Raw genomic sequence first — 20,543 nt, forward strand, 5'->3', positions numbered from 1 at the left:
AACTCATGCACGCTCTCTTGGAACCCTTCAGCAAATGACGGAGGTAGCCCTGTGAGTAGCTACATCATCGAGAGGCGACAGGTGAGAGTCATTAGAGTTACTCTGTCTTTATTTCTATATAATGTCCCTGTTTACACTATGTTCCACCACACTTAAAACAGGGCAGTTGTCGAGGACTGTGTATTATGCATAGTTGGGATAGAAACGTAAACTAAAAGATGTGTGGCACCGGTTGTGGAAACATGTGGTTGCCAAATGTGAAAAAAAAAATTGTTGGCCTTATTGGTTAAACATTGCAAAAATAAAAAAATGCGGTTAAAAAAACCGCGGTTAAAAAAAATTAAAAAAGGCTTAAACACCATGCGCCCCACTTTGAGCCTGTCTGACTTTGCTGAAATTATCATCAAACCAAAGAGAACAGGCAACTGAAGTAGAAAAAAAGAAACCGACCGGTAGTCGTCCCTTACATTCATCGAATCTCCTAACTTTGAGAGATATGCCTAAAATATGATGTGCGGGTTGTGTTTTGAGTCCCAGACACACTGAAAAAGCTCTGACCCAGAGTCAACGCCCAACGCAAAAAGCCTGATGAATACGGCGTTAGACACTACAACAAATACCTTAACTGCGGTTGCGGAGTTGTGTACAAGACCCCGTTCGCCTGTCGGAAGGTTTATGTTGGACAGTCCGGAAGATGTATTATCGTAAGGCTCAAAAAACATGCGCTATCTCTCAAATCCACACCCTCGGTGCATCTCGCTGGACATGTGGGGGACTGCGGATGTTCCCCGCTGCTGTCCAGCTCAAGGACTCTGAGGCGGCGTTCCGATAAGCACACTCGCGAAACGTTTTAGGCTAAAGCCATTGTAAAAAAAAAAAAGAAGACTTCTGCATAAGTGCTTCATCTGGGACCTTGTCATCAAAAGATTCAATATTTTTCTTTTTTTTTTCTAAAATTCGCGTTACCTTTATCTTTTCCTTTAATTTTATGTATTACTCTGTTACTTTAACAGTGTAAACCCTTTCCTTTCGCTTTAATATTTTTTATTATTTTTCTCTTTGTTTAATTCTTAATCTTTTTTGGAACTTTCTCTCCTTTCTCCTGGCGCTTTTAACATTTGGATTTTTTATGTCTTCGTTTTTGTCCTCCATCGAATTAAAACGTCAGTTGAGAGTAAGCGATTTTCCTGCGTTGCCTTCCACCCGCCCTCGTCTTTCGCGCTTCCTATTTTTGTGATAAAAAATGTGGGTCTGTGGTGACTCAAACTGGAGGATGCTTTTTTTCAACATGAAAAGTTTACATGTCGGTTTTTGGCAATTGGACAGGACGTTTTAACCGGCAAGTATCCTCACGAATGTCAAGTTGTAAGTAGACCAGAAAAAAGCGAATTCACTCGCAAGATAATATTTAATTATGTATAGCTTTATTATAAACACCATTTGTTTTCAGTATTAACCATAGACGAAGAAGAAACGTTTTTCAAATTTGCTAACCGTACTCATGTGAAGTGATTTTTTTTTAAATCTGATGACTAAATAGCATATACTGTGTTTGTTTTGTTTTCGTGCAGATGAACAATGAACTTTGGATGAAAGCCACCACTGCACACCAGGAACACTGCACTGTTTACGGGCTCATTGAAGGTGGGCAATACGCGTTCAGAGTGCGGGCCGTCACCGTCTACGGAACCAGCAAGCCAAGCCAGAGCTCCGAGCCTGTCACCCTTCTACGTCTGGGACCAGAGTCGAGGGCAGAGAGCCTGCCGATGGAGACTAACTCTACAGAAGCAACAGAAGCCATCGCCACTGAGCAAGACTTTGCCTCGACAGCCGACGACGCCACCTTGACAGTGACCAAATACGACAGCGATGACCAGCGCTCTTCGCTCGATGTCGACGAGTTCCTCAACGAGGATGCGGCTGCATCGGAGACGGTGTCTCAGGTGACGGCTCCAGGAGTCAGCGAATGGAGCGATTACGACTCTCTTGTTCCCAGCTCGGTGGTCAAGGTAGAATCGGGCGACATTACAGAAGCTGAATACGACGCATTGACCAAGCGGGCAAGTCTTGAAATATTTGAAAAATTGGGTCTCAGCGAACCCGCTGTCGTGCTTGAAGATAATAAACCTCATGAGGAGGAAACAATTGAGACAATTGGTGTTGTTGTTCCAAGTGACGCAGTTTTGCAAAAAGAAGAAAAACTGAAAAGTTTAGTCCGCGAGCATTCTTTTGGAATCGTGCCCTTCGTAAGCGATGCAAGCTTTGACTTATTGCAAGAAGAACCGCGCTACGAAAGTGGAACCACCAGTTACGTGCCGCTGACAGTCAGCTGTGTCTTGACGATTACCAGTTGGCATTTAGCCGAAGAGTCACCTACAGAACCCGCCCCGACATCACAGCGCCCTCTGCCAATTCTCCTGGTATCCCATATATTTTCGCTGGTCGTATTCTCGTCGCCACTTCTCCTCGATCAGACGCAAAACATGTCCCCTACAAAAGTCCCAGACGGGATTATTGTGAAGTTAGTCACGCAGGCAGAGTACAGAATGTACAAAAACTTGCTACCAGAATCTTCCTTCTTGATCATTGACGTCGAGCACCCTTTGTTAGTGCTGGCTCCACCCTTACAACTTGAGTCCACGAGTCATTTCTCAGATCCCGACAAACTCATTCCAATCGCTGGACGGTTCACGCTGAGCGAAAGCCTACCTGTTCCACTAAATTACGTAATCGATACCCTTCTTTGTGAGGGGAAATTGAGAAGACCCGAACGGCCTTCTACCGAATACTGTTCGGTTGGATATGTTCGGAGCGCTGCCGAGCCGACTGCTATTGTAACAACAGTCCAACCAGAAGGAGTGGTGCTTAGTGTAACCAAGCCTGACACCTCTACACAACTAAGCGAAGTGGAAACGGATGAATCTTTTGTTGAAGATATGCTCGAAGCACCGTACGCGAAACAACGCGACCTTCTTTCCGCCTCACCATCCGACTCGGGGCTTGACTCAAGTATTAGCCTTCCCGGTACCCAGTGGAGGCCTCAAGGACCGCTGGGTCTTAGGGCCGAAGACCGAAGATTCTACTATTACCCTGACGCACAGTATTACAAGACTCAAGCCAGACTCAAGGAGTTTGACATGCGCACCAGGCGACCTTACACAAGAAGGATAACGTCGCTGTCCAAGACCATCGAAAGCGACTATTCGCACAGGAAGTCGAACATGGACAGGCTAGCCAAGAAGATTTCCTCCGAGATGTCCAGTCTGGAAAGGGATCTCGAACTGTTGCATTCCATGCAGAGCATGTTACGACGGGAGCTGAAGACAAGGGAGAAGCCGACAGGGGAACAAAGCAACGGCAAGACTTCGAACGGCAGAAAATCTGAAGGATCGCCCGAAACGACTCGTGCAAGGCCCTATCCAGACGCGAGTTCGCGCCCGTACCTCAGTCGTCGGTTGTCGAAAAGTGACTCCGAGTCCGACGAACCAGTGGCGCAATTGCCACGTCCCAAGCCGGTGCCGAAAGGAGAGGCTCCGCGTTTCATCACTCGCCTCGAGAATAGAATTGCACCGAGTGGGTACAGGGTCAAGCTGCATTGCACCGTGGTCGGTGATCCGACCCCTCAGGTCACGTGGCTGAAGAACGGCGTCAAGGTGTCCTTGGAGAACAGACAGATATCAATCAACCATGTGAGTTGTCCTCTTCGTGTTATTTTTAGAGCGCAGCCCTCAGGCGCCCGTTTCTGTATTGAGCGGAATCGCCATCGGCGTAACCGTCCGCGTTGAATTATGGGACGTCACAGTGGCCCCGCTAAATTTAGCGGGAAAACTGATTTGGTGGTGAGGTCAAGCGATGTCAATTTACCCGTTAAATTTAGCGAGGAAAAGTAACCCGCTAAATGGGAGTGGAGGAGGAGAGGAGAAGGAGAGGAGGAAAGGAGGGGGAGGAGGCGCATGTCCTCCCCTCCGTACACTCCTCTGCTCCTCCTCAAGAGCTGAGCTCTAATTTCGTGTTACAAGGAATTGTAAGTCTTTCACTTGTTTAAATTTCCTTTAACAATGGTGCTTCGGAGAGTTCATGCAGCACGAGTCGCGTTGTGCTAAGTGAGCCCGGTTTATGCGAAATTGATATTTTGTTTTATAGTCAATTGCGACCGTTCTATTTGTTTGCAGAAATATTTTGAGCTGAGTTCGTACCTTTATAACTTTATAATTACAAGATAAAGCGGTATTAATAATTAGTAAGCATTACAGACAATCGAGAATGTTCTTACAATACTTTGTGGGGAAGATTGTTAGGAACTGCGTGATGCCGGTATTTTGAGCTTTACTAAAACTTAAAACTATTATATGCAAACACTTGTAATCTTTTTGAAGTGAAATTAAATTTGGCTTGAAGTACATACGCATGTGGCACGGCCGGAGGGGATGAACATGATTTATAATTTTTTGCGTGCACACAAATTTTAAAAGTGACGAAATCTTAGTTTATTAGTCGTTCAATTTTGGTAAAATGTAGCGGATTTTCAACAAATTTCAACGTGTCTTGATTTGTTTTCTTATTTCAGCAAGACTACGGCCTATGCAGCTTGGAAATCTTTAACCTTAAAACTGCAGACACGGGAGAGTATACTTGCACCGCAAGAAACGCCTACGGGGAAGCAACGACAAGTGCTTACCTGCGGGTTACAGGTAAAACCGGAAAAAAATTTTTATAGTAATGCTTTGGCTGGAAATTGCGTCAGTGCATTATTGTACGCATTCGATATAGCATATCAAAGTACAACTTATAATAGTTTTTGTTTATACAGTTCTTGAATACTCTAATTTGGCGCGAGAAGCTGAGAATCAACTTGCAATAAAAATGTAATGTAAAATGTTGTACAAGGATGTCTCGTTAATAGGAACACCTCCGTTTTCCCCGAAAATTGTTCATAATGTGAGTTGTCCATAATAACGAGACAAAAATGCATGTATTTTCCCAGTTTGTCCCCGAAAGTGGAATCCATATAGCGAGCATCCATATTAACGAGACATGAGCGTAATATGATGTAGATCCGCGCGTTCACGACAACCAGTGCTGCCAACTTCAGCGATTTTTTCCTAGATGGAGGGATACGTAGAATCGTTTAGGGGCAAAGGGAAATTTCTTGAAATCTAGGGATTAATTTTTTAATGGGTTTCAGAGGGCTTTAGAGACGTGTCTCTTCCCATTTTCCTTCCCGTGGCGGTCGAGCACAGCGGGAAGACGGCTTCTTTGTATATTGTCGGGCCCAGTGATAATCTTTAGTGGTAGCAACGGCGATTTGGGGGGGGGGGGGGGGCACACAAGGCCAAAGTAAAAAAGTTTAGTTATGTAAAATGATCCAACGAAGCAAATTTAGCCTTTCAATGGCCACCGAACCACAGGAATTTATTCTTAATTTACTCCATAACGATAATCCCAATATTGAAGCAAATTAAAATGTTTCTTGGAAATCTAGGGAAGTCGAGGAAATTTTCCGATAAAAATTGGTGAAGAAATGACGGCGGAGGTTGCCAGAAATGACGACGAGGTACAAAAGTCTGATGGCGTGAATTATGACTACTGGGGTGAATACTCAAGACTGCACAAAAAGGAACCAACACGTGAATACAGTGTTTCAGACACTCGGATCGACTTGCAATTTATACAACATGTCATGTCACCTCACTGCAGAAGACGTGAAAATCCGAACGTTGGTCTTGGCCTAACCTTAATTATCCCTTTCTTCAATAGCTGATTTGAGTTAGGAGGTAACAAATAGCATTTTGGGAGAGTGAAAACTAGGTATTTCGAAGATGTGCTTATTTTGGGTAGCTAGGTGGCTTTTGGGTAGCGCATTCAAAGCAGACCAACTTACTACTTTTCTTCATCGCAGAAGAAAAATATAAACTTAATCGCATGCACATATGTACATATTACGGCCATTTTATTGAAATAAAATATATTGTGTTATGGCCTTTTATATTAGAAGAGACGAAGAGGGTTTAACATATCATGTGTATTTCGGCGTTGGAGTTACCCTTTTAATGTACTATGCCTTACGTTAAGGTGCAGATAAATTGAACAGAAAAAAAATTCATATGACCTTCACGTGGGTCAATGTTAGACGCTACATTTTAAACTGTGCGTTTAAAACACTGAATTAATTTTGGTCAATAACCCCATGCGTTTTCGCCTCAGGTGAAAGGGATCTGACGCCCGAAGAGCCGAAGTTTGAATCTTGCGCCCCTGACCTCACTGTTCGGGCTGGAGGAAAAGCCGTGTTTTCGTGGAAAGCCAGTGGCTCTCCTCTTCCGACCCTTAAAGTGTGAGAGCAAGATTTACTTTCTTCTCGCTTCACACATTTTTGACACAGATCGATACTGCGAATATTTTTGATGCCATTTCCCTTTTGCGAATAATGTACCAAGTGTTAAGCAATACGCGAACAGCTGGAAATCTAATGTTTATTTATATCTTAATTCAAGATGCCCCAAACTACCATAATCGTCATTCGATTGGTGTACATCCACAAAAACATTTTAAGTAAGAAACAAAAATATACATGATCACATTATGAAACCAGTGGTAGAAAAATAGTACAAAACATAAACATCATCTCGAGTTAAGAACGAATTACTTGGCAGGTGGCGGAACTCAGAGGCATGTGTACAGATGTGGATATCCGGAGTTGCGGCAGGGTTATGAGAAAGTTAATGGCGGTTATGTTGAAATACCAAAGAGTGGTTTACGTCTGACAGTTCATCTGTGAAACTTGTGTTTCTGAGGAGCTCAGAGTAATCCACCGTCATTAGATTTAAAACTATCTATAAGCATCGTGCTGACAAAAGACAACAAACCACGTGAAATCTATGCCACCATTGGTACTGTGTAGTTACTTTTTTGGCAGTCATTCTTGCCTAGTTGAATAAGAGGATGATTGAAACAAGAAAGGTTAGTCTAAAAGCGTGCTCTCGGAAAGTGCTTTGCACTGGGGGCAAGGAAATAGAGAGAAAACAATTGGCAATAAAATATGAGAGAAATAATCGACAATGATAATGATTAGATATCTTATTTGTCTTTGAAGGGTCTCAATGTCCGTTGTCGAGGTTCCATACCTTGTTCCACTTTAAGCTCGTAGGCAGCCGACCCAACCAGCTAATGAGTCCACTCGTATTCCATCGAAGGATCGCCAACATGATGTTTGTCACGTTTCTGTGCGTGATCCATCGTCGCTGAACAAGTCAAGTACATGGAAGGCCGGGTGCCTGCTCTTTAAATAGCGTTTCACTGGTTCCATAAGCTGGTAGCTTCGGCTACGTCCGGAATTAAGGGGGAACGAAGTAGAACACACGCTTTATTTCTTCCAGGACGAAGGACTCGAAGCCGCTTAGGACTAACTTGACAACGGATGTGATCATCAGTAGGGACGGCATCTGCCGGGTCTGCCTTCAGAAGGTGTCGCCCGCCGATGCCGGAGTCTACACGTGTACCGCCGAAAACGACTCTGGAACGGCTGCTTCCACCAGCATCCTTGAGATTGCTGGCCTGGGTGTGTAGTATTTCTACAGGGGCATCCCGAACGCTAGTCAGGCGTAAATAAATCATCATTAGGCCAGTGAACGGAGCAAAACAAAACACTTCCTCAAAGGTGTCCTTTTGGTGGTGCATATATACATCATACTGAAATGTTGTAAGTGTGAGTTTCTGGAAACAATATATGATTAAAAACGTGCTATTTCTATGAAAAGGAACGACACCCGGGAACAAACCTTGTGGTTGACGCTGTTACCCTCATATAATACCACACACGCTCAAATCCGCGGCATCTGCTTTCAATGTCTCAATATTTTATTTTATGTGGGAACATTTGCGTGTATCAGTATGACCGAGACGGTTTATGTTTTTCTTTCTGTGCTCAAAAATAACAGGAATTTGTGATTTTATTCGTTTTAAAGAAAGCTGCACAGCTCAAATATCTGTATATTAAATGCAAAAAACACTGCTGTGAAATGTTTTGTTACACGTTGTTCATAGGCTTAATTTAGGTATTTTAAAGTCTTATAGCGCTTGAAAACACCAGGTATAATTCGTGGGGCCGGTCACTGTGCTAGTCAAACAAAACAACAGTTGCTGGCGAGCTTACAAAGTAACAGGTTTATAGGATATTATTTAACACCGGAGAGCATGTTCTTGGAGATGCATCGAATTGTAGTGTAGTGTAGTCTTTCATGAATGAAAGTTTCAAATGGAGACTGGTTTTGAAAGAGATGCACTCTCCTTTGAAATTTAATTAATTTTCTTTGTATAATTGCTACTGTACCGCTCGTTCAGACCTAACTATTTAATAACTGTTCTTAATTGTTTTTAAACGGCAAGCGACAAAGACAACATACAAGATGAAAGAAAAAAATTCCACAAGATTGACACCGCTATTTGGTCTCCAGACACTGCATGCGCAATGTTTGCTAAACAACGCATGTGGCGAATAACAGAAACATATATATTTTGTAGAATAACTTCTAGACTTTATGAAGATGAGTGTTCTACCGAAAAGTAGACGCAATATCATTTCCAAGTTCCAAGCACATAAAAATTTTAAAAAATCAAAATAACTACAAAATACGAGAGGCGTTTCTCGACTTCCAGAAAATGATAATAATAAGTGTCGTTTTTGCTAATACAACACACATGCGGTGTTACAAAAAAAAAAAACTGAAAAAAAGCATGGCTGGGGAAATTCGAAGCTTTTTCGAAATCAGTTGAAGGTTTTACAGTGATTATTGCCCATTTACGTGTATTATTGCAATACGTACTTTTTTATTCGATGCAAAAAAAAAAACTTTTAAAAATTGTTTATTTCGTCCAATCATAGCACGCAAAATAAATAAAACATTATTTATGCACAAAAGGCGTTGGACTGTACATAAAATCAATAATGTCGACGTTTTTGCTTCGAATATTTTCAGAGGAAGGCAGCAGCGACTTCCAAGAAGAACGACGCCGACTCGAGAAAATGCACGTTGACGACAGACGAAGTAAGCAATATTCATTGTTCTCCACTTTACCTAATAAAACTCGATGTACGATTTATATTTGACATATACTCCCTCGCTCCGCTGTCTTACTCTTGTTTAAAGGCTGACCAAACTTACAGCTGATTCGTGATACATAAACCTAGTGGCTTCTGACAAAAATGCATTTGGTCTTCTTATAGGTGGACGAACTCTCCTGACTTATTTACCGTGATTATTTTATCGTTACAACATTCAAGTTTGCTTTTATTCACTTAGATGCCAACAGTATACAATAACACAAAAGAATCCTCGTACTCATGTCCGCTGATTTAGGTGGCCCATATTTTGTTCAAAAACAGACTATGCTAAGAATAAAATGTTTAAATTAAGGGGGTTCAGAAACTACTTATCTTGATTTTTCGTCAGTTCACTGGGTGGTAGAAGGCGGCAGAGCAAACGTAGCTACAAATTAACCGTTTCAGTTAGAGCAAGTACCACACTAAAATCAGGTACCGGAAATGGCAATCTCGATTGTCGTATTTAGTTCTCAAATGTGGCCTCTCATGTATCGTTCCGAATTGTCTTTTCTTTTTAAGTATATCTCAATATGACTTCTCCTCAACAAATGAAGCTACAGCTGAGTACGTTTCCTTCGACGCAGATGCATCAGAGGCCGTTGAAAGAGCGTCAAGGTTGGCCGATCCCCCGTATGTCTTATCTCCTGAAGAAAACAAAGACGATTACTACAAGTAAGACGATGTTCGACATTCGTCTTCAGGAGGTTTGCCAATCGAGCTTGCGGTTTTTAATATGAAAACTCATTGAATCCTCAGGTCACGAAGAAATTTCAGGACTTATGGCATGCTGGGATTGAACTACTTGGAAGATGTCCCTAGGACGAGTTATGAGCCACGCAGTAAGTAATTTGTTTAATGGCGTATACAGTCTCGAACTGTGAAAGAGACGCACTCGCCTCGCAGGTAACGAAGCAGTGCTAAGCACACTTTGGCGAAAGGCGCTATTTGGTAGAGAGAGAGAAGGGAACAAAGGTGGGCACTTATATGCTCGACCGAAGCGATGTATGCCTGGCTGACGTGAATCCTGCAAAGCCACCTGATATTTTATCCTTGAATGGGTCTTTTAGATTTTTGGGGACGGTAAACACTTAAACTATAGTAGAAATACCTATGAATAGGTAGGCGAGCTGGAGAACATTTAAGGTCTTGAACACCCGAAACTTGGGAGCAAATAAGTGTACGACACAACACATGCCGCTAATTCAGCACTCTGCCGTTCTTATCTAGGAGATGTTAACTTTCATCAGCTCCCAGAGTTTGAGGGCACGCGTTTCATGAGCTTTGACTGCATTGACAAAGAATTGTGTCCCAAGCACCTACCCGGCTCGATCGAAAAAATTAACCCCGGTTTTCTGTAACCCGGCCTATAAACTACAGACAGCAGAACGCTGTAACCCCTTCAATATGTAACGCTGGCAGTGGTGATACAATGCGATAGTTTGTGTACATGATATTATCAAGATTAAAAACGCCAGATAAATATACGTGTATTTTTTATAAGTCGACCACCACCTACGTCAAACCAAATCAAATGAGAAAATATCACTGCGAGCTTCTGTAGCATTTATATCATTGAAAGAACAAATTATCAGTAAGTAAGAATACAACGCGTTTTTTCTTTGCAAAGACGTATTTTCCACTTACATAAATGCTACAGACGCCAGCAGTAGCATGTCTTTAGTTCATTAATACCATTTATACTAGACTCACATGAACGTCGGCTCAAACAAAAATGTAGTTTTTCCCTCATATATTTTGATCCAGCTAATGTCATGTTCTCCAAGGTTCTACTTCCAGGCTCAGCAGTAGCGACACATTCGCGGTGTTTTAAATTTCTGCTAAGCGTCGTTTGCTTATGTGGGCCAAAAAACCCTGCTTCATCTTCTCAATTGAACCAGGTACTTGGTGCCTCCTCAAGTCAGAGCGCAGCCGATGTTATAAGCCGTCCTGACCATTCAAAAAGCGTCTAGGGCGCAACGTCATGGCGTTTGTCATATTTTATCTATGTGTTCATCAATTAAGTGCCGTGACTTGCGCTTTCAATATTTATGCCCTGATGAAACATTCGCGTGGTTCTTTCTGTGCGGTCTCAAGCACTCTTTCCAGAGCGCACAAAATCGAGGTCGTACGACGCTGCCTCTTTTTTTCTTTTCTGTTTTACATGTCGGTGCGTAGAACAGTTCGTAGTCCGTCACAGCCGTTATTTCATCACGTTGGGAGCGTACAGTTTTGCTTAATTTTCCGTCGTACTCTGCAAAATATTTTTTTTGTTATTAATTTACCCATATCAAAAAGTTTTACTTCTATGACTTGCCCAAGAATGTCAGAGCGCTTTGAGCCCTGCAGTGGGGATCGCCTGAAAAGCATCTCGAGTTGATCTGGCGGCGAGGAAGAAGGGCTCCGTTGAGTCAAGGTCAGAGGACAGAGGCGACCACTCGAATTCACCATATTCGTGACCATTCCACAGAAAGTTGGCTATACAGAGACGTACTAAGCCTTGATCACAGTTTTGTTCCAATACATTAAAAATTTAATGGACTACAATATCGTCGATGAGAGCACGTGAAAACCCTTGATTACTAGGTACAAAAAATGTTCGGACATAAACCAACTTCGGCATTACTTAGTCAAAGCCCGATACCGCTGCTCAGAGGGACATTGAATGCGCAGAAAAGAACAATTGTTAGGTGTCTAAAGAAGATACGCTTGGAAACAAAAACAACTAAAATACTAATATGACGAAAATAATCTCTGTCCAGCTCGCTTGCAACTTTGCATTTTAATTGCATTATCAACAAGAATAAAGTACAGTAGGTGTTTTTTTTTTTTTTTGTTGTTTTGTTTGTTTCGTGAGACACACTTTGAGTTACGAGCGAAACAGAAACACGCTATTGTTTCTAGAGTCGACACCAAAATACAAGCGTGTTGTGGGATCACCTTCTAGAGGCGTTGATCTTAACCATAAAAGGGTGTCTTGGTTCCTGTATAGGACACGTGTACGACAAAGGAAGCTTATCCGGTGACAAAACAAACAGATATTAGCGTCATCTTTAAGTAGCGAGACCTTTCTTTGGAGGGGTCTGAATTGATTGCTATGCATGTTTCTATTAGGTGATCAAATTTTATAAAGTGCTAGCTTTTTTGTTTTGTTTTTATTTTTTTATAATGCACAGGACATATCAGCAATTTCACAATGTGCAACGACCTGGAAAATAATAAGGGTAATGTTTATTTAGGAATACAACTACAAATACACACTCAGCGACCCACTAAAGTGTAGAAAGCTTGTACGTGGTGGAAAAAGGATCTGTAGAGAAAGACAGACGAAAAGCGACTACGTCTGACGCATTCCAAAATCGAACTGATCTTCTTGTTTTTATTTGCACGCGATCTTCTTCTTCTTTTCTCAGTGGCTATCGCCACATAGCCCCCCTTTGGAGACGCAGTCGTCCCAGTGAACTGTCCTGGAGTGTTTGATGCGGGTCGCGTGTGCTACTGTTGAGCTCGAGGTGGCTTGCACGCTGGGAAGATCGGTCGGCTGAACGATCGTATCGCTCTCAACAAATGCTGGCTTGAGGCGGTCAACGGACACGACCGTGTCGCGGCCATTAACTCGCAGCGTGAATGTTTTTTCGCCACGTGCCACGACGAGGTGGGGACCAGTGTAAGGTTGCTGGAGCGAACGGCGGACGCTGTCGACGCGCAAAAACACGTAGCCACTGTTGTGCAGGTCGCGATGGAAGAAAGGAGGCTTGCTCTGGCGTGTCCGCGTCGGTGTAGCGCGCACGTCACCGAACAGACGGGCTAAGTCTTCCACGTAAGGCAATCCTGCAGTCATCGTAGGGCCGCCGTGGGTCGGAGTGGTAGGGCTGACCAATTCAGCTGGGAGGCGCAGCGATGTTCCATAAACTAGATGTGATGCGGCACACCCGAGGTCTTCCTTTATGGCTGTGCGCCACCCTAGGAGGACGATGGGTAGAGACGTGGCCCATTTATCTGGTGTGGAGTGGGCCATGAGGGAGGCCTTGAGATGGCGATGGAACCGCTCAACCAAACCATTTGCCTGAGGGTGGTAGGCTGTGGTCTTCAAGTGAGCGATGCCAAGAAGAGTTGTCAAGCTTCGGAAAATGGCCGATTCGAATTGGCGTCCGCGATCGGTCACGATTTCGGCGGGAACCCCAAAGCGGGAGATCCAGGTGGACAGAAGCGCAGAGGCGACAGTCTCGGCAGTGATGTCTTTGATGGGACAAGCCTCCGGCCAGCGCGTGAACCTGTCGATGGCGGTTAGGAGGTACCGGTAGCCCTGCGATGACGGTAGGGGTCCGATGAGGTCCACGTGAATGGTGGCAAAGCGCGTGTCGGGAAGTGCAAACTTTGCCAGAGGCGCGATGGTGTGCCGGGACACCTTACTCTGCTGACAAGCAATGCATGTTCGTGCCCACGCGCGGACATCAGTGTTCATGCCATGCCAGACAAATCGTTCCGCGATTAGATTTTGAGAAGCGCGGATGCCTGGGTGTGAGAGAGCATGAAGGTTGTTGAAGATCTGACGCCGAAGTGGTAAGGGCAGATAAGGCCGTTTCCGTCCGGTCGCCGGGTCGACGTCGCAAACGATGTTGTGCCCAAGTCGGAGAAGTAAACGTCCTCAAGATGGAGAGAGGAGGTTGGGGAAGAGCGAAGGTTGCGGAGCTCTTCGTCACTCTCCTGTAGAGCAGGGAGTTGTCTAAGGTCACACCCGCGGTACTGAACTGCGGAGACGCGGCTGAGGGTGTCGGCGGGGATGTTGTGGACGCCCTTGATATGCTGAATGTCGGTAGAAAATTCACCTAGGAATGCCAAGCGTCGCGTCTCTCTCGGAGAGTATGTGGCCTTAGATGATCTGAAGGCATTGGTTAGTGGCTTGTGATCTGTAAAGATCACGAACGATCGTCCTTCCAGGAAGAATCTGAAGTGCTTGATGGTAAGGTAAGCCGCGAGGAGTTCACGGCCGAAGGCACTATATCGTTGCTCGGTTGGTGTAAGTTTCTTGGAGAAAAAACCAAGTTGGAGCCACTCGTTGTTGACGCGTTGTTGCAGCACCCCTCCTACTGCGTATCCAGAGGCATCAACCATCACGCTCGTGGGGGCGTCGTGCTCTGGATGAACTAAGAGGGTAGCAGAAGCGAGACGCTCTTTGATGGTAGTGAAAGCGTTGTCTGCAGCGTCGGACCAGTCAACCGTGGCTGTTGTACCCATCGTGGCTTGAAGGAGCGCTTCTAGGGGAAGTAATATTGCCGCGCAACCTGGGATGAACCGCCTGTAGTAATTCACCAGGCCCAGAAAACGGCGGAGCTGGCGGAGCGATTCTGGACGTGGGAAATCGGTGATCGCTTTCAGCTTGTCGGGAAGAGGTCGGATGCCATTGGAGTCTACCACGTGGCCCAGGAATTCCAAGGACGGGACGCCGAACGCACATTTTTCTGCGTTGATGATCAGGCCATGTTCATCGAAACGCTCGAATACTAGGCGCAGGTGGCGTAGATGTTCCTCCGGCGACGAGCTGGCGACAAGAACGTCATCGACGTAGGCGAAAACGAAAGGTAGTCCGCGGAGAATGGCGTCGATGAAGCGTTGGAAGCTTTGCGCCGCATTTCGCAAACCGAAAGGCATCCGGGTGAACTCGAAAAGTCCAAACGGTGTGACGATTGCGGTTTTCTTTACGTCTTCGGGAGCGACCGGGATCTGATGGTACGCTTTCTGTAGGTCGAGTTTCGAGAATATGGTACACCCGTTCAGGTTGGTGGTGAAGTCCTGAATGTTGGGGATGGGGTAACGGTCGGGGACTGTAGTCACGTTCAAGCTGCGATAGTCGCCGCAGGGCCGCCAGTCGCCTGTTTTCTTCGGGACTAGGTGGAGTGCAGAGGACCAACTACTCGAGGATGGGCGAGCAATGCCGATCTCCACCATGTGTTGGAACTCTTGCTGAGCGACGCGAAGCTTTTTGGGAGCTAGCCGACGAGACCTCGCGTGTGTAGGTTGACCGCTGGTGATGATGCGGTGGACGACATCATGCCTGACCGGTTTGTTCCAGTCGGGAGCTGCCGTTAACGATGGGAATTCGCTCAGCAAGTCCCCGTAGGGCGACTGTATTGGTTGGCGAAGTGTGAAAGCAAACGGCTGGAGTGTGGAGGTTTGGTCGGTGACGAAAAGGCCTGTGGTTGAGTCATGAATTTTCTTTTGGGCCATGTCTACTGGGAGAGAGAAGAGGGACAAGAAATCCGCTCCTAGAATAGCGTGGCTGACCTTGGCTACAAGGAAGATCCAACGAAACGTCCTTCGCAAGCCAAGGTTGATCGAGATTGACCTCTTCCTGTAGACGGGGATGTTGGAGCTGTTGACCGCTTGCAGGTGGCAGATAGGAGTAAGTGTACAGTCAAAAGAATTTGCGGGTAGCACACTCACTTCAGCTCCTGTGTCGACCAGGAACTTCAGTCCACTGGTAGCGTCCGTAATGTAGAACAGGCGACCTTGCTTATTTAGGGGAGCGCTCGTCGCCACTAGCGATCCCGCGTCTTGTTTTCCGACCAGCTGCAAGGCCTGGTGCAGCGTTCCGCAGCAGCTCCAAAGCGCTGGTGATACCAGCAGTGCTGTTGCTCTGGCCGCTGTTGGTTATGCCTTGGCTGGTGGTTCGCCTGTGGCGAGGGAGAACGACGGCGGGAGCTTCTGGTCTGTGAGGATCGCCTAGGGCTGCGAGGTCGTGAAAGGCGCAATGTGCTCGTGACAAGCTCCTGTAGTTGTTGCACGTCTTCTCGCAGTGCTGCGATTTCATCCCGAGTAACCTCGGCCGCTATGGGTGCGCGAGTCGCTGGAGTGGCGGGCTCGGGGCGCTGTACTGATGAGACGGTAGATGTTGACGGGTGTTGGCTTGCAACCTCCATGATCTTATCGGCGTGGAGAGCCAAGGCAGGCAAGGACAAGTCGGATGCAGTCGCCAGGATCATTTGCACCGACGATGGGAGTCGCTGCAAGAACAGCTCTTTCAAGAACTGGCTGTCAAACGTCGCGGCACGGTCGCCGAGAAGCGCCTGCATCTGGCGCAGAAGTTGCGATGGGTGACGGTCGCCCAGTTCTTCTGCTGAGACTAACTGCTGCAGGCGTTTGCGTTCCGAAAGCATTATGCGTTCTAAAATGGCAGTCTTGAGCGCATCGTACGGGTTCGTCGCAGGTGGCCGTGCGAGGATGTCGTAGACCTCCAGCGCCACTTCGCACGGCAGCGAAGCCTGGACATGACTGAACCGTACCTCTTGGGATATTATGTTGGCCAGTCGGAAGCTTCCCTCGACTTGAAGAAACCTGACTTCTGGGTGCTGTGCCCAGAATGGAGGCAGGCGAACAGCGTAGGCGCCAACGGTCGCAGCGGAGGTTGCAGGAAGCCCAGCATCAGCTCGGGGAACGTCTGGACGTTCCATGCTGGGACGTCCGGGTCACCAATGTAGAGAAAGACAGACGAAAAGCGACTACGTCTGACGCATTCCAAAATCGAACTGATCTTCTTGTTTTTATTTGCACGCGATCTTCTTCTTCTTTTCTCAGTGGCTATCGCCACAGATCAAAAATGTACATAAAAAGACCATAGATGAACATAGCACTGATTTAGAAACATCAATGCATATGCACAATGCTTGGTGTTCAGGAAGCGAAGTGTACATTACAAAAAAAAAATAATTCCAGAACATATAAAGAAACATGAAATGTAATGAAGTAGGAAATGTTTAAAAACGGTAGACATCATCAAAGAATAATAACATCATGCACACGGTAATTACTTTATTTAATATGACTGACATGCAGTATTTTATTGTCGATCATTATGGGTTATAGGGCTGGGTTGTATAAGAAAAGCAGCATTTTACGCAAGAGCGTTGAGCTCGACCAACAAACCGGACAAAGACATATCATCATTACAGCCCTACAGTGACTATGTTGCTTGAATGACCTTGACGTAGGGTGCCACGTGACACCGGCACATATAGTGACACCAAGGCGCCGCGTGAGGTCGCGGATTCACGTAACCTCATGACGTCACGCCACGTCATACACACACGCACCATGCGTCCAGCTCGTTGGCACATACTCTGTGCTTCTCGGACTTTACCAGGTATCATAACGACACGTTTATTGTGTATAGGTGTACCGGGCCCTCCCCTCGATCCTGTTGTCACCGAGAGCGGTCCAACGTCGGCCACACTGGCCTGGACGAAACCCATCAGCAACGGCGGCCACCCCATAACAGGATACCGAATTCAGTACAGGGAGGTACCGTCAAAGCAGTGGCGCGACAAGGCGACATCGAGAATATGCGTATGTGATATCTACGGCCTCAAACCACAGACGTGAGTGCATCACCTTGTGTCTCCCAAGAAATGTTTAAATGTGATTTTTTACCGTAGCCACTGATAGCTTTCAAAACGCGGGGCGTAATGGGTCGCCAGCATCCTATTACCATTTCGCAACCAATGAGACTGGGTTATTAGGTAATAAGAATGCCGAAGGACAAATCACTAATCAAGAAGCGTGGACAAAGCAGGCTGCCCTTTGCGTATCATAAACTGTCGGTGGCTATGCGGGGCGCAAGTACGTCTGCCTCTTGAGAGGAAGTTGCGGTAACGTTAGGACGCCGAGCTCTGATTGGTTCCGATTGGAAGTATAGTAGGTAGACCTAAAGGTAGCTAGCACTGAGGTCTATTGACCATCCCTCCATCACAGCCAATCATAGCTCGGTGTCCTGCGGTCAGTGCAGTCCCTGAGCAAGAAGAAGACGAATTTGTGCTTTGTATAGCAATCAGTTTGCATTAGGGCTCGCACATCCACAAACAATGCCTGGTATGCTTCGCTACCTATTATTTCAAAAAATAATGACGATTTTTAATCTACAGTTCTAACTTCTTGTATCCAAGATGCATATGCGATAGAAATGCTAACCTAGGCACCGCGCACTATTGTGCTCGTTTGTTACCCGATTGCAGCGGGACTTTATCTTGCGAAGAAACGCCACATTCGAACTGGCGAAACATGATATGACATGACAAAACAGAGCGTGACGTGAACTTTGGTCACGTGTCGTCACGGTCTCCTGATGACGCGCACGGTCTCGGAGGTCACGTGTCGTCACGGTGCCAAGTTGTGGAGTCACGTTTTGTTTTGTACAGCGTTACACACAACTTTGGTACATCTAGTAACGTTCATTACACCACGTCACGTGTCGTAATGGTGCCCGTGACATCATTCGACTTTACGTGACCATCGCGTGGTCAAGTGACCAGGTGTCTCGTGGTTGTACCGATCACGTGACATCACGTTGGCTGATACACGTCAGATGGTCGCGTGACAACGTGACTTGCTGTGGCAGCAGTCACGTGACCACGTGACCGATGGCGCATACAACAACGTGACCACGTGAAATAGAATGACGCCCCGCTAAACTTAGCTGGTCGTAAGTTCGCAAAGTTTAGATCAGGGGTGGCCAAGCTGCGGCTCGCGAGCCGCATGCGGCCCTTCGCGTATTGAAATGCGGCTCGCGGCTCCCTCCCCTACTAACCCCCCTCCCCCCCTCACTCCACTTCTTCCCTCCCGGTCACACATGCACTTATCCAAAAAGAGAAATGGAACATGTTTTAAATCGACAGACAGGTTGCGGTTTGGTTGTCTTGTGCTAATGCTACCTTACGTACAGTTGGACTGCTTTGGACTCGGATAAATTGAAAGTAGTTCGAGCTTTCCTTACTGCTCTAAACCAAAGTTTGCCCCCCCCCCCTCCCCCCCCCCCCCCCCCTGCGGCCCTTGGAAGTTTCGTGGATTTGTTTGCGGCTCTTATATCGGGTCAGCCTGGCCACCCCTGGTTTAGATGATGATGTCACTCCAGTGTCCCTTTGGACGGCATGGATTACCGTTCCTAGATCAAATTCAGTTCAGACACGAATACGAAAAACCGAACTTTTCTTTTCGCCAGAAGGATGATCGCTATCATTTGACGCGCCATCTAGAGGATGTGCATCAAAACATCAATTGTCACCACGCTGTATTGAAGCGCCATCTAGAGACTGCGCATCGAAGCATGCGTGTTCTTGATCGATAAACTGAAGTTACCGTGATAACCGTCTCCAAGGCCGTGGCGCTTCGAACGACGGGTGGCTACACGTTGGAGAGGGTGCCCTGTGCTTCGAATCAGGGTCGCTGAGCAGTTTCTCAGAACAATATATTTAGAGCCTTTGAACGGACGGCTACACGACGGCGACGGCGACTCCTACGGCTACACAAATTCCAACTTCATTTGAGTTTAAATGAATTCGGCATTAATAATTGTATCATCCAAAGAGCCAAAATTCAAACATTCGTAGTTGATTTAGCCCTTTCCCGAAAAAAAAACAAGAGCAATCTATTGTTTTCAGTGTGTCCCTTTGCTCGTCTGCTATGAAATTAAACTTCTTTTTTTTACATTTTTAATGGGACCACAGTTAAAAAAAACGGAAATTGGATTAGTGTTTTTTTAACCATGGGGCTATGATGGGAGCCCTAGATGCAACTACAAAGAGGCAAACTGTTTTATTTAGTTATCTAAGTAGCTATAACAACCTAATTATATTTTTCTTTTTCTTTTCCTTTCCTGGGGCATAATGTAGTTGAAGAATTAACGCTCTAATCGTATAGTTTGTTTGTGACATAAATGTTTAACTGCAAAATTCATAGTGGGAGATGCGGGATGAGATATGGTCATCTCTGCACACGGCTTTCCACCCAATCAAACACGGAGAAAAGTTCCCCTGACGTTGATCCCGCCGAAAAATGCCTGCTCCGGAACCCACGTGCGCGCACCGCAGGAAACGTTATCTGACTCAAGCCTTAGCGAAGAGATCGACGTTTCGAGGGCTTTTTGACCGATAAATCATAAATTATCATGTTTGGAAATTGTGAGATGTTATATCAAATCTTATGAGTTTATATTACCCTATTTTTATTAGAGGTAGAAGGAGGAAAAATAAATTTGCAAGTCGCGTTGCCTGGAAGTAAATTTTGTAATATTGGGAGGTTTTCTTCTTTTCAATTCCTGTATTCACCAGATCAAATGCTTTAGCTTTTGCCTTTAACAACCTATTTTGTATGTATTTTTTACAGCGAATATGTCTTTCAAGTCAGCGCAGGGAACAAGAATGGCTGGGGTCAGCCAGTGGTTGCCGTTCCTGAGCTCAAGAACTGGCGCTTTTTCTTGTGATCTCGCTCTGTTTGATAATTTCATTGAAGGCATTTCATACGTAGAAACGCGTCCTACAACAATGTACAATCTCAAAAATCGAGATTACTACTGTGCTTCATTTTCTGATAAATATATTGTGCCTTCACATTATGCCCGATCAACATGCAATGAGATTTGCTTTTTTCTTAGAGCGATATAAAACCGTCACATACAGAG

At 45.6% G+C, this 20,543-nt stretch overlaps 1 protein-coding gene across 1 annotated transcript in view; it reads left to right on the forward strand.

Annotated features, from left to right (window-relative positions):
* The first annotated feature begins 2,546 nt into the window (after window positions 1-2,546).
* LOC8043413 overlaps window positions 2,547-20,543 on the forward strand; it is a 72,864-nt gene continuing 54,867 nt past the window's right edge. The window contains exons 1-9 of the mRNA XM_042288997.1: window positions 2,547-3,689; window positions 4,568-4,691; window positions 6,205-6,329; window positions 6,492-6,549; window positions 6,651-6,771; window positions 7,374-7,555; window positions 8,973-9,041; window positions 9,682-9,769; window positions 9,854-9,936. Of these exons, the coding sequence (XP_042144931.1) occupies window positions 2,547-3,689; window positions 4,568-4,691; window positions 6,205-6,329; window positions 6,492-6,549; window positions 6,651-6,771; window positions 7,374-7,555; window positions 8,973-9,041; window positions 9,682-9,769; window positions 9,854-9,936 (1,993 nt within the window). The remainder of the gene's footprint in view (window positions 3,690-4,567; window positions 4,692-6,204; window positions 6,330-6,491; window positions 6,550-6,650; window positions 6,772-7,373; window positions 7,556-8,972; window positions 9,042-9,681; window positions 9,770-9,853; window positions 9,937-20,543) is intronic.

This window comes from Ixodes scapularis, unplaced genomic scaffold, assembly GCF_016920785.2.
Source record: "Ixodes scapularis isolate PalLabHiFi unplaced genomic scaffold, ASM1692078v2 PGA_scaffold11__112_contigs__length_91849675, whole genome shotgun sequence".
Classification (NCBI taxonomy): Eukaryota; Metazoa; Arthropoda; class Arachnida; order Ixodida; family Ixodidae; genus Ixodes; species Ixodes scapularis.